Here is an 18023-nt window from a genome sequence, read left to right on the forward strand (position 1 = left end):
CAATATTATCCAGTGCAGTGTTGCGGTAAACAAATAGTCTCCTCTTTCCCCGTGCTCACCCCACCATTACCAACAAACCCAACAGGTGCACAGGCTAGAGCAATTAGTAGGCCCCAGCTACAGGTACACGCCCACAGTCACTCCCACACCTATGTGCCCATACAACAGTGAGTGCATCCACATAAACAATAACAAATTCATAATAACCCTACCCAAACAACTAGAAATAATAAACACACATATGGCTCCTACACTACATATAAGTTCAACTAACATGGCCGTCTGGCTAGATTTCCCTCGGGGGATGACGAGGGGCTTCACCACATCATCATTAGATTCTAGCCTTGGCATGGCATGTGTTGGTGTGCCTGGGTTTTAAACAAGGCCTTCTGAGCCCCTGGGTTGGATGGGTTTACAGCATAGTTTTACAAGGCCTATCCTGAGGAACTGGCACAGTTTCTTCTAGATATGTTAAACAAAGCTTTGGCCAGTAGTAGATTGCCTCCCTCAATGTCAGAAGCGCTTATATCTCTCATCCTGAAAAGTGGTAAGGATCCATTGGAATGCAATTACAGGCCGATAAGTTTGATCTCTTGTGACAGTAAAATCTTATCCAAAATTCTTGCAAACAGGCTAGACAGGATCATAACCTCTTTGATTCACCCCGACCAGGTCGGATTTATTCTCTCCCGCTCCTCTGCTGATAATGTCAGGCGCCTCATTGACATCATGTGGGCAACAGAATGACAATTCTCTGTCTGCAGCCATTTCATTGGATGCGGAGAAGGCGTTTGATAGAGTGGAGTGACATTATTTATTTTCCACCCTTGAAACCTTTGGTTTCAGTATAAAATGTATCAACTGGATTAAGCTTCTATATGCCCGACCCAAAGCATCGGTTCTCACAAATGGGGTTATCTCCCCCTCGTTCGACCTTGGAAGAGGCACCAGACAGGGTTGCCCTCTCTTCCCCCTTCTCTTTGTGCTCGCTCTTGAGCCACTGGCTGAAGCCATTCGAAGGGACCCAAACTTTAGAGGCATCCACATTGGCCAAACCGCTCATAAGCTAATGTTATATGCCGATGATATTCTTCTTTTTGTCTCTGACCCAGGACGTTCTCTGCCCTCCTTGTTTAGGATAATTGATAGTTACTCAAAGATCTATGGCTATAAGGTCAACTGGACGAAATCAGAGGCACTCCCACTAACGGCGTATTGCCCTAAGTCTCTCTTTAGGTCAGGTAGTTTCACGTGGCCTGAGAAAGGCTTGACATATCTGGGCATAACTTTCCCCCCATCTTTGTCAAAACTGGTCAAGTGCAACTTTGTGCCTCTCCTAGAGAACTTCAAAGCCGACATTGAGCGGTGGGCTCCGCTTTTTCTTTCTCTGTGGGGTAAGGCCAACGTAATTCCAAATTTAATTATTTATTACAAGCTCTCCCGATCAAAATTCCCCAGACATATTTTGAACAATGGACTATGCAACACATATTTGTGGAGCGACAAAAGACCCAGACTCAGTCTACGCAAATTACAGAGACCAATTGACCGTGGTGGATTGGCGGTCCCAAACCTTATGCTTTACCATCGTGCATTTAGCCTTAGACACATTGCACGCTGGACCTTGCCCCCAGAGAGAGCCCCACCCTGGTTTGCCCTGGAGAGTGCCTTGTGTAGCCCTCTCTCCCCTGTACACTTTATCACAGCTAAATTGCCCCCGGAGGTAAAAACGCATCCGGTCGTCTCTCATTTACAGTGGGTCTGGCGGAGGGTAGCATTGAGTCACAAAGTCATCCCCCATCTTCACCAGCAGGCGGGTATCTGGTTAAACCCAAAGCTCTGTATTGGCAAATCACTCTTTCTTTGGAAGCTGTGGTACCAAAAGGGATCAGAGTCCTGGGGGACCTTTATGGTGAGGGAACAACCATGCGATCATTCGAAAATCTAAGGCAGCAATTTGATATCCCCCAGAATCAGTTCTGGAGATACCTTCAGCTAAGGCATCTGCTGACACAGACCTTTGGACCAACTTCTGGGTCCCCCCTTAGTTTGGATATATGGCACCGTATTCTGGACATCTTTGGGAAGGGTCACGAGGCTGCGGCCTACTACTCTATGCTGCTACTCAACTCTGATGGAGACACGTCATCCCTCAGAATTACATGGGAGGCTGATCTCAATGTTGCGTTCACAGAGGGAGGCTGGAACTTAATCCTTAGAAACCTAAAGAAAATGTCCAGGGAATTGAAAACGAGACTAATTCAATTTAAAATAGTGAACAGAGTGTATTGGACTCCTTCAAGATTGCATAGGGTGGGGCTGCGCGAGGATGCGGGGTGCTGGAGATGCAATGAGAATGGCACTCTGGTTCATATGCTGTGGAGGTGCCCAAATGTGCAGGAGTTCTGGTGAACTATTCATGATTACATACACACAATAATTGGTAGAGACACCCCCTTCACTCCTTGCTTGTATATCTTGGGTGATCCTGCAGCTTTGAAGGAGTTAACTTCCCCGGAAGCAGAGTGGGTCCAAACAGCTCTCATGCTAGGACGGAAACTTATTATCATGAAATGGAAAGCCTCCTCTGCAGTGGGTAAACCAGTTGGGTAAACTATCTGCACTAGAAAAGCTCTAATTCCGGTTACTCAATAGAGCGGAGCTGTATCTCCAGAAGGGAACGCTCACTTAGGTGAGGGCGAATAGAAATTATGTCTCAATCTAGGGCCCTATTTGACTTGATGTAACTGACTGAAATAGCTTTTATTGAATAATTTGACTACCTACTGTATGTTCGTTATGCACCGTACACCATTGTATCATTGCTGAAATTAATTTCATATTGTCCCTTTTTTTGTTTTGGTTGTTTTTTGTTTTGTTTCATGTGTGTTGGTGTTATGTTTCTACATCTCCATGTTTCTACATGGCTGTACCCAGTATATTTTCTATGGGACTGTAGCCTATGTGCACCAACTGCCGATTTCTTGCTATGGCTACTTAGTTACATGTATACTGATTGAATTGTTGCCAGATGTCTGTCTACCTTTATTGATACCAATAAAATATTAATCATAAAAAACAAGGCCTTCTGAGACTATATAAAATAAAATATATGAAATAAAAAGCGTATAGCTAAGGTAATGACTAAGTATCAACAACTACTGTGGTGACCAGCCTTATTGATGATCTGAACACTGAATGAGCTGCTGGCGAGTCATAGTACACTGACTACCCCTGTTAAATGCAATTATTGTATGTTGCTTTGGGTAAAAGTGTCTGTTACATGAGAGAGAGAGAGAGAGAGAGAGAGAGAGAGAGAGAGGGAGGGTGAGAGAGAGAGAGAGAGAGAGGGAGAGAGGGAGAGAGAGAGAGGGAGGGTGTGCGAGAGAGAGAGAGAGAGAGAGAGAGAGAGAGAGAGAGCGAGAGTGTGAGAGAGAGCGAGAGAGGGGGGGAGAGGGAGAGACAGAGAGAAAGGGAGGGTGAGAGAGAGAGGGAGAGTGATGTGGTTTCTGTAGTGGGTTTTTGGGACAGAATGCCACCAGTTTCAGTAATCTCATTGCTGTCCATATAAAGTTAATTCTTGCTCTTGCTAGTGACTGATACCAGTGTATATTTAGATAAGCTGCCCAACGTTGTGACCTAATAGGTCATAGAAGTTGATGAAAGGTCAGAGGGGTCTCAATTTACTTGGTCAGCAAAGAGCCGTCAACAAACAGCTGTACGATTGCTTAATCAGACATGGAGATAGGTCAGTCCCCTAGTCTAATCTGGAGGTGGGATCAGGTTGATGCGACATTATTCGTGGCCAGGCTACTGCGCCAGGCCACTGCGGCAGGATACTGCGGCACTATGATTTATAGCACAACACTTGTCGCTCATGATAGGGACAACCTAGAATGACCAATCACAAGTTGGAACTGATTACTGTCCAATGGGACATGCAGGCTGGCCACACCTACAGTAAACGATATATAAGTGGAGACAACTGATGTGAAGAGGAGCTTTTGTTAATTGTGTTAGCTTGATTAGCTTCATTAACTTGGTAGCTTTGTAGCTTTAAGCTGTTAGCTTTAGCTTAGCATGTTAGCATGCTAGCTCCACCTGTTGTCCACGTCATGCTACTCTGCTCGTCTGCTGTCACGGTATTGTACTCGTCTATTCCTGTTACGTAACTGTTTTGTAATAAGCTACGTGTCAAATCTATATTGGACCATGCCTAAAGCTTGGTTGCTGTATTGTGTTTTGATATGCTTATTCTCTGTTAAATAAACATCAGAAAGATTTCTCTTCTCCATATTCATTGATCAGTAATGTTTTAAACAAGGTTCCTCACATCAAGAGACAGAGAGAGAAAGGGAGGGAGAGAGAGAGAGACAGAGAGAGACAGAGAGAGAGAGACCACACTCTTATAATGTTAGGTAACCTGGTATCCCAGCTCGTAAATTTGGATCTAGTCTGGATGTGTTACTACTACTACTACTATTACTACTACCACTATCACTATAACCACTACTACTACTACTATTACTACTACTACTACTACTACTACTACTACTACTACTACTACTACTACCACTATCACTACCACCACCACTACTACTACTACTACTACTACTACTACTACTACTCTATTACTACTACTATTACTACTACCACTATCACTACCACCACCACTACTACTACTACTATCTCAATCACTATCACTATCACTACCACTACTACTACTACTACTACTACCACTATCACTACCACCAAAACTACTACTACTACTACTACTACTACTACTACTCTATTACTACTACTATTACTATTACCCCTATCACTATCACTACCACTTCTACTACTACTACACCTATCACTATTGCTACCACTAATACTACTACTACTACTACCACTATCACCATCACTACTACTACTACTCTATTACTACTACCACTACCACTACTACTACTACTACCACCACTACTCTATTACCACTATCACTACTACTACCACTACCACTACTACTACTACCCCTATTACTATCACTATCACTATCATTACTACTACTACTACTACTACTACTACTACTACTACTACTACTATTACTACTAGGACTACTATCACTACTACTACTACTACTACTACTACTACGACTACTACTACTATCTCAATCACTATCACTACCACTACTACTACTACTACTACTACCACTATCACTACCACCAAAACTACTACTACTACTACTACTACTACTACTACTACTACTACTACTCTATTACTACTACTATTACTATTACCCCTATCACTATCACTACCACTAATACTACTACTACTACTACTACCACCATCACTATCACTACCATTACCACTACCACTATCACTACTACTACCACTACCACTACTACCACCACTACTACTACCACTACCACTACTACTACTATCACTATTAATACCACTATCACTACTACTACTACTACTACTACTACTACTACTACTACTACTACTACTACTTCTACTACTTCTACTACTACTACTACCACTATCACTATTACTACTACTACCACTATCACTATCACTACTACTACCACTACTACTACTACTACTACTACTACCACTATCACTACTACTACTACCACCACTATCACTACCACTACCACTATCACTATCACTACCACCACTACTACGACTACTACTACTACTCTATTACTACTACCACTACCACTACTACTACTACTACTACTACCACCACTACTCTATTACCACTATCACTACTACTACCACTATCACTACTACTACTACCCCTATTACTATCACTATCATTACTACTACTACTACTACTACTACTACTATTACTACTAGGACTACTATCACTATCACTACTACTACTACTACTACTACTACTACTACTACTACTACTACTACTACCACTATCACTACCACTACTACTACTACTACACCAATCACTATCGCTACCACTACTACTACTACTACTACCACTATCACCATCACTATCACTACCACTACCACTACCACTACCACTATCACTATCACTACTACTACCACTACTACAACCACTACTACTACCACTACTACCACTACCACTACGACTACTATCACTATCACTACCACTATCACTACTACCACTACTACTACTACTACTACTACTATTACTACTACTACTACTACCACTATCACTACTACTACTACTACTACTACTACTACTACTACTACCACTATCACTATCACTACTACTACCACTACTACAACTACTACTACTACTACTACTACTACTACCACTATCACTACCACTACTACTACCACTACCACTACCACTATCACTACCACCACTACTACGACTACTACTAATCTATTACTACTACCACTACCACTACTACTACTACTACTACCACTACTCTATTACCACTATCACTACTACTACTACTACCACTACCACTACTACCCCTATTACTATCACTATCACTACTACTACTACTACTACTACTACTACCACCACTATCACTACCACTACCACTACTACCACTACTACTACTACCACTATCACTACTACCACTACTACTACTACTAGGACTACTACCACTATCACTACTACTACTACCACTACTACTACTACTACTACTACTACTACTACTACCACTATCACTACCACTACTACTACCACGACTACTACTACTACCACTACTACCACTATCACTATCACTACCACCACTACTATGACTACTACTACTACTCTATTACTACTACCACTATCACTATCACTATCACTACTAGTACTACCACTACTACTACTACCACTATCACTATCACTATCACTATCACTATCACTACTACCACTACTACTACTACTACTACTACTACTACTACTACTACTACTACTACTCTATTACTACTACTTCTACTACCACTACTACTACTACTACCACTATCACTACAACTATCACTATCACTACTACTACCACTACCACTACTACCACCACTACTACTACTACTACTACTACTACTACTACTTGCAATTATTGTTAGTCGCTTTGGATAAAAGCGTCTGCTAAATGACTGTAATGTAATGTAATGTACTACTGTACCACTACTACTACTACTACTACTACTACCACTACTACCACTACTACTACTACTACCACTACCACTGCCACTACTACTACTACTACTACCACTACTATCACTACCACCACCACTACTACTACTCTATTCCTACTACCACTACTACTACTACTACTACCACTACTGCTCTATTACTACTACCACTACCACTACCACTACAACTACTACTACTACTACTACTACTACTACTACTCTATTACTACTACTTCCACTACCACTACTACTACTACTACTACTACTACTACTACTACTACTACTACTACTAATACTACTACTAATACTACTCCCACTATCACTACCACTACTACTACCACTACTACTACTACTACCACTACTACCACTACTACCACTACCACTACTACTACTACTACCACTACTATCACTATCACTACCACCACCACTACTACTACTCTATTCCTACTACCACTACCACTACTACTACTACTACTACTACTATACTACTACTACTACTACTACTACTACTACTACTACCACTACTGCTCTATTACTACTACCACTACCACTACTACAACTACTACTACTACTACTACTACTACTACTACTACTACTACTACTACTACTTCTACTGTTAATCACAACAGCTGGTCAGAGGGCAGCTGAGCCCACTCTCAATAGGGTCAGAGCTGATTCCAGATCAGATATTAAGAGGATACACAGTAGTTGTAAATCAGGGGGGAAATGCCACAGCCTTGATTCTAGAAGATTTAAGAAATGTGCCGTTCCTTCAGTGGTTGGCTGTCTGGAGTCTGGATGGGGTCCAAGTCTCTAGGACACTGATTGAGTTTGACCATCTTGAGGTTGGTTCTGAGGAGGGCGGCGGCCTCTGGACCTGAGCCCAAAGAAACTACACACACACCCACACACACTCACACACCCACACAGACTTATACACCCACACACACTTATACACCCACACACACTTCGAGTATTTACCCTGGCCTATTGCTTGGGGGCCGGGGTTGTGGGTCATGGATACTTTGAAGTTCAATGAGGCAGCAAAAGCCTGTCTGATTGTTTAAGAGGCTGTGTTCAAGACTCTTTTGCCAGGGTGGTAGTTTGATTTGAACTACCTGACAGCCCTCCAGAGTTACTGAAAAGTGGGAGAGAGGGGCTGTAGCCAGTGCATAACAGCACACCACCAAGAGGAGGCTGACAAACATCCCAAAAAGGGTCAAAATGACATCTATATACTGTTTGTCACTGACGACAATTTGTACTGCGGTTAAAACAGTGAAAGAAGAAGAAGGAGGAGGTGGAGGAGGAGGAGAAGGAGGTGGAGGAGCAGGAGGAGGAGGTGGAGGAGGAAGAGGAGGAGGAGGAAGAGGAGGAGGAGAAGGTGGAGAAGGAGGAGGTGGAGAAGGAGGTGGTGGAGGAGGATGAGAGGAGGAGGAGGTAGAGGAGGAGGATTTGGAGGAGGAAGCCACCCAGAGCTCAGCTCAGTGATAGTCATGCTGCAGTATGGGCAGAGTGTCAGCTCTGGTTAATGTGGAAAAAACAATCCTCTCAAACTCTTCCGCTCGCATCGAGCCTGACAGCCAGATGGTTTGTTTAACACTACCATCTGTGTGTGTGGGTGTATATGTGTGTGTGTGTGTGTGGGTGTACGTACGTGTGTGTGTGTGTGTGTGTGTGTGTGTGTGTGTGTGTGTGTGTGTGTGTGTGTGTGTGTGTGTGTGTGCATGTGTGTGTGTGGTGTGTGTGCGTGTGTACTGTACATGTGTGTTTGGTTTGTTTATCACAACCATCTGGGAAAGTTTAATTGGAAACTGTCTGGACAAGGCAGACACTTTCAAAACTACTCCGCAGGTGATTGGATGAACCATCTGTCTATCACCACCTATCACAGGTCAGTCTAATTTTTACCAAAGCCAGTCGGGAGAACAGCAAAAATATATTTTCTGCAGAGAAAAGCCTTCAGTGTCGTTCTTTGCTTTTCTTTCCATGAAGAAACATTCTCCAGTTCAGATGTGACTGATGCTTTAACAGCATCTTCGCTAACCTCCACCATTGTTGTTTTAGAACAGTTGCTTCTCGCTGTCATCACACCTAAACCCCGCCCGGTGTAGCTGCTAGTATTTCCTCAAGGAACGCTGATTGGCCGATCATTTCCTGATCAGCCAATCAAACGGATCTCTATCGAGCGGATCTCTAAGCTCACGAGATCAGGATGGTCTCACGAGGCTAGCTCGTATCCCTCTTCCTCCCCTCTTCTCTCTCCTTCCCTCCCCTCCTCCACCCCTCCCCTCTTGACCCCTGGTAACCGCTCTACCCTCTCATTAAAGTATCTATCTATCTATCTATCTATCTATCTATCTATCTATCTATCTATCTATCTCCCTACCTTTCTCAAATCTTCTCTTTTGCCAGCCTTCCCTCTTTCCCACTCCCCCTCAACTGCCATCCCCCCCCCTCGCTCCCCCCCTCTCTCCCCTCCTCTCTCTCCCCTCTCTCCCCCCCTCTCCCCCCTCTCTCCCCTCCTCTCTCCCCCCTCTCTCCCTTCCTCTCTCCCCCCTCTCTCCTCTCTCCCCTCCTCTCTCCCCTCTCCCCTCTCCTCTCTCCCCTCCTCTCTCTCCCCCTCTCTCCTCTCCTCTCTCCCCCCCTATCTCCCTTCCTCTCCCCCCCCTCTCTCCCTCCTCTCTCCCCCCTCTCCCCCCCCTCTCCCCTCCTCTCTGCCCCCTCTCTCCCCTCCTCTCTCTCTTCTTCTCTCCCCTCCTCTCTCTCCTCCTCTCTCCCCTCCTCTCTCTCCTCCTCTCTCTCCTCTCTCCCCCCCCTCTCCCCTCCTCTCTCTCCTCCTCTCTCTCCTCTCTCCCCTCCCAAACCTTTTTTCAAATCTCATCTCCCCATCTCTTCTCCCTCCCCTCTCTTCCTCCGTCTGTCTCCGCCCTGTCAGAGACCAGCCCGTCCGTCTGTCTCCGCCCTGTCAGAGAGACCAGCCCGTCCTCCTGTCTCCGCCCTGTCAGAGAGACCAGCCTGTCAGTCTGTCTCTGCTCCTGCCTGCCTGACTGTCTGTGTATCTGACTGACTGAACTGTCTAGACATAGACTGACTGTCTAGACATTAAAACACCTGTTGAAACCAATCAGGAATGAAAGCCATCCAGAGTTGATAATCCTCTTGGCTGCTGAGCTCAGCTAGGAGAAGGGCTGTCTGATGTCATCCACAGGCCTGACCTGCAGACAGAAGATCTACATCATCCATCCTCCGACTGGGAGCTGGGAGAGTTGGGGTGGAAGCCAGGATATGTCGTAAGAGACGTGAGGAAAGACCGGCTATCATCTTAACCCGCTGTCAGGCAGATCAGCCGGTTTCAAACTCAGATACATCGTGATTCGTTAAAACGATGCTGAGACCAGTGACATCACTGTGACATCACTGTGTAACACTTCCTTTCTGTGGGGAAGAACCTGTTGTAGAATTCCACCAGACAGAGAGACAGCCCATCACATTGTGAGAGCATCTCTCTCTCTCTCTCTCTCTCTCTCTCTCTCTCTCTCTCTATCTCTCTCTCTCTCCATCTCTCTCTCAGTTAGTATTCTGCCTGCCTCCCCTTCCCCCTCCCTCTTCTCTCACTCCCTGTGATGTCCACAAAAAACCTACAGTGCATGTCTGTCTAGCCTACAGGCTCAGCAAAGCCTGCCTCAATCATTCATCACCTTCGATTAGGGGGGCAGGGGAGGGGTTAGGGTTAGGGTTACACACACACACTCACAGGAAACCATTGCTCCAGGCTAAAACGCGGTGTGTATGATTGCATCCCAGGCATTTAGCCCCAGGCCTGTGGCTGGGTGGTTAGGGGATGAGATGGTGGAGAGGGATGAAGGGAGGGATAAGGGGAGGAGAGGGATGAGGAGAGGAGAGGGATGAGGGGAGGAGAGGGATGAGGGGAGGGATGAGGAGAGGAGAGGGATGAGGAGAGGAGAGGGATGAGAAGAGGAGAGGGATGAGGGGACGAGAGGGCTAACGCCGATCTGTTGCTGTAGCCAGGTGAAGCGCACGTCTAATCTCAGGGAGAATCACTCAGTCACTGGGATTCCCCACCAGGCTGGTCTGTACTTTAGAGATCAGGACCCAGACTCGTGAAAAGAGAAGAGGGAACAGTCGAGGTGCTGAGCAGTACTATAATTGTAGGAACAGAGAGGCGGTACATTTTGTAGTAGCGACGCAGTAACAGCCGAACTAGAGGCGCAGTAACTGCTGAAGCAGAAGCGCAAATATACAGACTACTGACGTCCAGAGGCTGGAACTGTTGACAAACAGACGCAGTAACTACGCTACAGATGCAGTAACTACGCTACAGACGCAGTAACTACGCTACAGACCCAGTAACTACGCTACAGACGCAGTAACTATGCTACAGATGCAGTAACTACGCTACAGACCCAGTAACTACGCTACAGACGCAGTAATTACGCTACAGATGCAGTAACTACGCTACAGACCCAGTAACTACGCTACAGACGCAGTAACTACGCTACAGACCCAGTAACTACGCTACAGACGCAGTAACTATGCTACAGACCCAGTAACTACGCTACAATTATTGTGTTGACAAGGAAGCGAGCTCAGCTCACTCATTCTATTAATACATCCATGAGTCACGACGAGAGAACTTTTTTTGCTGCCTTCACGTCCTCTCTCCCTCGCTCGCCCACACACACACGACACGCGCTGGGATCCCTCTCGCAACAACCAATCATATTGTCAGAAAACGGCTAGTTTACCTAGATACTGGTGACGTTAGGTTAAGTTTTAATTAAGCCATGTAGGCTATATTTTTTTCCCGTTATTCTTTAGATTTACAGACCTACATTGTTTAAAAGAAAAAAGCTAATGTTATACAGCAACAAAAAAAACAAGTTTGTAACTAAGTCAATAGTTTGATTGTTTGTTCCATGCCCATCATCATCACATGGCTGATGTAGGCTACTAGGGTTGCACTATAAAAAATAAAAAAAAGGGGAAAAAAAGCTAACATTATACAGCAATAAAAAAAAAAACAGCCGCCATCTAGCTACTTCTAGCGACTTCTGGGACAGCCAATAGCTACTTCCCTTACTGAAGAGTTGACAACACTGCAGTGAAGGCCAATTGAGTCGGCATTGATGTCTGTGTTTCTCTTCCCTGTGCCATTGGATACTTTTTGTGTGTTCGTAGCTCCATAATATAATACATCCGAAAGTATTATGGTACACATCAAACTGTTCGTCTATCTGTCTTGATTCTAGCCATCTAAATATCTAAGCTGACATAAATACCTTTTGAGCTAGAGCCGTCTGAACACGACAGTTCCACTGGCTGGCTATAGCCGGTAATGTTAGCTACGAGGTGCGCATCAGGCTACGGCATAGGCAGGCGGGCAGATTGGCTGGAGGCGCAAACTGTCGGCAACTCGTCCAAAACATTTCTAGAGACTGGGTCGCAAAACCGGATCGGAGAAATCCACAGCCTGGCTTCTGCTTGCGTGAGAATTGATCGCTTTGCGGTGCTTATTCCTCATCCAGTGATGGATGGGTGGATGGAAAACTTTCAACTGAATGTTCATATTGTTGTGATAATTGTAGCTGTAGCAACATAAGAGTGGCAGCTTTGACAGCAACCCAAATGAGCTAATCCCATAGCTGTACCATTGCTAGCTAGCCATGAGCGAATCGTTGGATTTGCTGTGCAACGTAGGCTATTACATTGTCCAGTTGTCAAATCTATTTGCCAACAAACTGTTTGAGAGCCAGCACACCTCAGTGTCCCCTAATCAAAAACATTTTTGATATATCACCTAACCTCTCCAGCACCTCACCAATATCAATTCTTTTCTCTCTTTAGAGAAGAGTACAATCCATTACAACAACTATTGCTTACAATGTTTTATTGTTGTTTTGTAATATTTTATCATGAATATGATAAATAAATGCTGCATGTAGTTAAAGAAAGTGTTATTCAGTTTTTCATATGCTCACATTGACTGTAAATCCACATTTAAAGCTGATATTTCAAATAATAACTGACTGAGGGAAAGTGCCCCCCGGCACCCATGTTTCGCCTTTCTTCCTCCTGTCCTCAGTTTTTTGAGTCACCAGCCGCCACTGACAAAGACAGAGAGGAAGAAAGCAACAGAGAGAGAGAGGTTGGAAGCAACTGAGCGAGTGAGGGAGAGAGGGAGGGAGAGAGAAGGAGAAAGAAAGAGAGAGAAAAGGAGGGAGGGAGTGAGGAAAGAGGGGGCCGTGGTTGAGTGTGTACGTCACCTTCAGGACGACATTGCCAGCAGGACACACAGGTCTGCTGCCTCATCAATTCCACCGCTGCCTGAAGGGACGGCATTCCACACACACACACCCACACACACATCTGTCCGCCCACACACACACACACACACACACACTCACCTACACTCTCACACCCACACACATCTGTCCGCCCACACACACACTCTCACACACACTCTCATACCCACACACACACACACACACACACACACTCTCACACCCACACACATCTGCCGCACGCACACACACACACACTCACACACACGTCTGCCGGCCCACACACACACTCACATAAACTCTCTCTCCCTCCCTCTGTTTCTCCCTCTCTCTCTCCCTCTCTCTCTGTATCTCTTTTTGTCTCTCTCTCTCTCCCTCCCTCTCTCTCTCCCCCTCTCTCTATCTCTCTCTGTCTATCTCTCTCTCTCTGTCTCTCTCTCTCTCTCTCTCTCTCTCTCATCCAGACACACCCAGCCCGCAGTGTCTCGGTTCTACCTGGCCGAACACACCCACAGCACCTGATTGGCTGCCGGGAGCCATGGCCCCTCCCACCGTTCCCCAGCCGACGCCACTCTGCTTGGAGACAGAAGCTAGCTAAATGCTGCTAGCGCCACAGAAGCTACCTCTATAGGCTGCTGCGACGCTACTGTCTCAGAAAGCCATCCTAGCTACCTGTTAGAGAGAAACTCTACCGGACAGAGAGGCTAGCTAATGCTAATGTTGCTCAATTAAACCGCGGGTTACTGCAATGTTACTGTCTCAGTCAGATTTCATCCAGGCTACAGTCATCAGCCAGCTGAGTGCTCAATCAAGAACAAACCCCACAGTGAATTCAACCAAGATGTCAGAGGTCAGTTGGATCTTGTAAATGCAGCATGAGGAGTTTGGAGGATGTGTTAATGTTCCAGCTGGAGAGACTGGGAGAGTCATGCTGTCCATACACTAGAATACTTTGATAAGACTTTTAAAAGATGTTTTAAAAGACTGTCATCTGACACTCTCTCACATCTAGAGACTTTTAAAAGAGTTTTAAGGGTGTCTTCACACCTACACATTTGATCCGTTTGGAATCGGACTATCGGACCAAAAAAGTTTGCTCCGCTTGGTTTGGAGAGGTGTAAACAAGTATTCGAACTCGGATCCGGTCCCCGGATCAAACAAGCGAACCACGGTCCGCCTAAAAAGCAAGGACTCGGTCCGCTTCAAAAGGGACCATGCTTCAGTTCGCTTTTGGTGTGAACGCGCATCGGACTATCCGTAGGACCAACTGCTGGGACGTGGAGACCCATAGGCTCCTGCCAAGAAAACATTCATATCATTTCTGATTAATTATTTGATTAATGGACATCTGTATTGTAAATCACTTTCATGTGATAATAATTTTATAACAAGTTCAAGATTGAAGAGATTCAATAACAATATGTAGACATTCGCAATATTTTGACTGACAAGGATAACTAGAGTAGCCTACAACTATGGTTACCCTAAAGCTCTGGTCGATTAGTCCTACGTGATGACATTTGACAGATTTGTTGAGTAGCCTAATCCTTTACAATGTAATCAGTGCATAAACTTTGTGAAATAGAGACACTGAACCGCAATCAAAATGTGAGATTTCATTTTGCCCTGGCGCAGCATCTGGACACACAGACATATCACAAGAAACGGCGCTAAAACTGACTGATAGATCAATTGATAGATAGATTGATTGAAAGTTTCTAATCCGTAAAATCGCTCTTCAAAAACATAATTAACCATCCACTTTACAGTTGTTTGGGGAGGGAAATCAATAGCCTACGGCCTTCTTTATGCACATCACAGGATAGATAGAATTGTCATCCTCTCAATCGAAAGGGGAGTTATATCATATTTGGATTACAATGCGGACATAATCTGGTACTTGGTGAGTAGCGCAAATATTTGGCTATTAGTGCATCACTATGGACCCTATAAAATTCTGATTTGGCTGTGGACACGTTGTTTGTTGGTGCGGGGTAAATGGATTCCAATATAGCCTACAGTAGGGGACTGACATGCGGTTAGTGATAGATTTTCCCTCTTAATTTTTCTAGCCAATAGATGAGCAACCTGTACGACCGCGTGACTTTTATTTACATGTGTTGGTTCGATTACACAAATGACCATGTGAACGCGAACCAGACCAAAAAAAACTGCAACAATGTTCATTCATACACTCATTTGGTCTGGTCCTTGGTTCGGACTTTCTGGTGTGATCGCATCCTAATGGTGTATTCACACAGACACTAGTTAGTGCGCACCAAACGAGCTTTGGGCCCGAGAGCGCTTCGTTTAGGCCTGTGTGAACACAGCAATCACACTCAGGAGCGCACCAAAACAGCCGCACCGAGACCCTCCAGAAGGGGTGGTCTCGGAGCGGCTTCAACCGAATTCTTGTGCGCACCAGTTATGGTGTGAAAGTGCGCGACCTCGGACCGACGCAACTACCTTGTATGACCTAAAAAGTTTTTCATGATCTCTTGCACCCGCCCTCAGAAAGATATTGACCAATGACAGCACTGAGCCTTTTCATGTGACTTGAGGTGCTGCATTTGGACCAGAGCAAAGAAAGTGCTGTGTGAAAGCGAACCGCAGTAGCTGAGAAATGAAAAAAATGTATCACTTTCACTTTTGGTGTGCATCAATGGTGCGCACTAACATATGTGAATACGCCCTTAGTCACAGACTAGTCGCAGACTAGGATTCTGCAGATCGCCTATTGGTTGTTGATAATGGTCACGTCATTGAACCACACAATTTGCATAAGACAAGACTAAAGACTTGCGAGAATATCAAACAGGTTTGATATTGTCGTAAGGCCAAGACGTGACAAAGACTAGCCAGAATTGAGTTTTAAGACCACCTTACACCTAACGACTGTGATCACGGGAGCGCACAGCAACTCCAGCAAGACTCTCAAGATTTTATTCTTTGGAATTTTGTCTGAGACTTTGAAATCGGGGGGAAAGTGGGTAGGTGTTATAGTGGAGAGAGGGGATGGAGGGACAGAGGGAGAGGGACAGGGAGAGGGAGGACAGAGGCGTGAGGTCAGCGGGGCGGACCCCCTTACCTTCTCCTGGTACTGCCGGCGCGAGGAGTCCAGCGACTGGATGAGGGCGGTGGCGTGGCCGATGAAGACGGCGTAGCAGGTGGCGCCCACGATCATGCTGAGCATGGTCAGCCAGATGTCCGACAGACTCTCGGGGGCCTGCCGACCGTAGCCGATACACAGCATGTGGCTCATCGCCTTGAACACGGCAAACGAGTACAGCTCTGACCAGGTATCATTCTGGGGGGGGGGAATGGAGAGAGAGAGAGGTGGAGAGAAAAGAGACGGAAGAGGAGGGGTTAATATCCTCATCTATTAGGAGGCTTGAAAAGGACAGAAAAAGTACCATCTGTGAAGAAAAGAGAGGGGGGCGAGAGACAATAGGGTCATAGAGAGGAGATGTTTAAATGAGGACTCGGGGGAAAGAGAGGAAGGGAAATTAGAAAGAGAGAAAGGAGAAAGAAAGCGAGAGGGAAAGAGAGAGAGAGAGAGAGAGAGGAAGAGGAAGGAGAGACAGGGGAATCCTGTAAGGCCTAATCAGGGAGGTAGAGGTTTGGGAAATGATTTCCTCAGAGAGGGACGCTAATGAAGGTCATTAAATATGCCCTTACACACACACTCCAGAATATTCTGAATATGAATATTCACACACGCACGCACACACACACACACACTACACACGCACGCACGCACGCACACACACACACACACACACACACACACACACAGTGGCAGGTGGCAGTCACTACCAGGCCTCAGTCGGGGCATGGTTTGGTCTGGTTGGATGAAGTCACATTTACACACAGCCCAACTAATTCACTACTCACTCATACTATCATAGCCTCAAGAACTTTATTGTGATGTGCAGTGCATGGTTAGACACAGTGTTTACATCACAATAGTAATAACAATAAAATATCAATAAAAATGTAATACAATTTAATACAATACAACAAAAATACAATACAATACAGTAGTGCAATAGCAGCAGTATTACATTAGCAGCAGTAGTGTGTAAGTTATCAGTAGAATGGTGTGTGTGTGTGTGTGTGTGTGTGTGTGTGTGTGTGTGTGTGTGTGTGTGTGTGTGTGTGTGTGTGTGTGTGTGTGTGTGAGAGAGAGAGGGAGAGAGAGAGAGAGAGAGAGGTAGTTTATGGATGGTGAGGGTTATGCTTAGAGTCATGTCCAAGCTTGATGGCCTGTGGATAGAAACTGTTTGTGAGTCTAGCTGTCCTGGACTTCACACTTCTGTAGCGTTCGCCTGATGGCAGCAGTGTGAAGAGGTTGTGCTGAGGGTGTGTGCTGTCCTTAATGATGTTCCAACCCCTGACGGCCCTGGTCTGGTAGATGCTCTGGAGTGAGGGGAAGGCTACTCCTGAGATGTTCTGTGCAGTTTTAATCACACGCTGGAGGGCCATTCTGTCCTGGGCAGTGCAGTTCCCATACCAGACTGTGATGGAATTGGTGAGGACGCTCTCGACTGTGCTCTTGTAGAAGCTGCTGAGGGATTGTGGATGTCATGCCGAATTTCCTCAGTCTCCTCAGGAAGTACTCTCTGC

General features: G+C 45.5%; 1 protein-coding gene across 1 annotated transcript in view; it reads right to left on the bottom strand.

Annotated features, from left to right (window-relative positions):
• The window catches only part of LOC311315702 (potassium/sodium hyperpolarization-activated cyclic nucleotide-gated channel 2-like), a gene marked incomplete at both ends in the record, with an annotated part of 67171 nt that overhangs the window by 7923 nt on the left and 41225 nt on the right, over positions 1-18023 (bottom strand). Inside the window, one exon of the mRNA XM_084446406.1 lies at positions 16486-16704. Coding sequence (XP_084302532.1) covers positions 16486-16704 — 219 coding nt within the window. The remainder of the gene's footprint in view (positions 1-16485; positions 16705-18023) is intronic.

This window comes from Borostomias antarcticus, assembly GCF_949987555.1.
Source record: "Borostomias antarcticus genome assembly, chromosome: 12".
Taxonomy (NCBI): Eukaryota; Metazoa; Chordata; class Actinopteri; order Stomiiformes; family Stomiidae; genus Borostomias; species Borostomias antarcticus.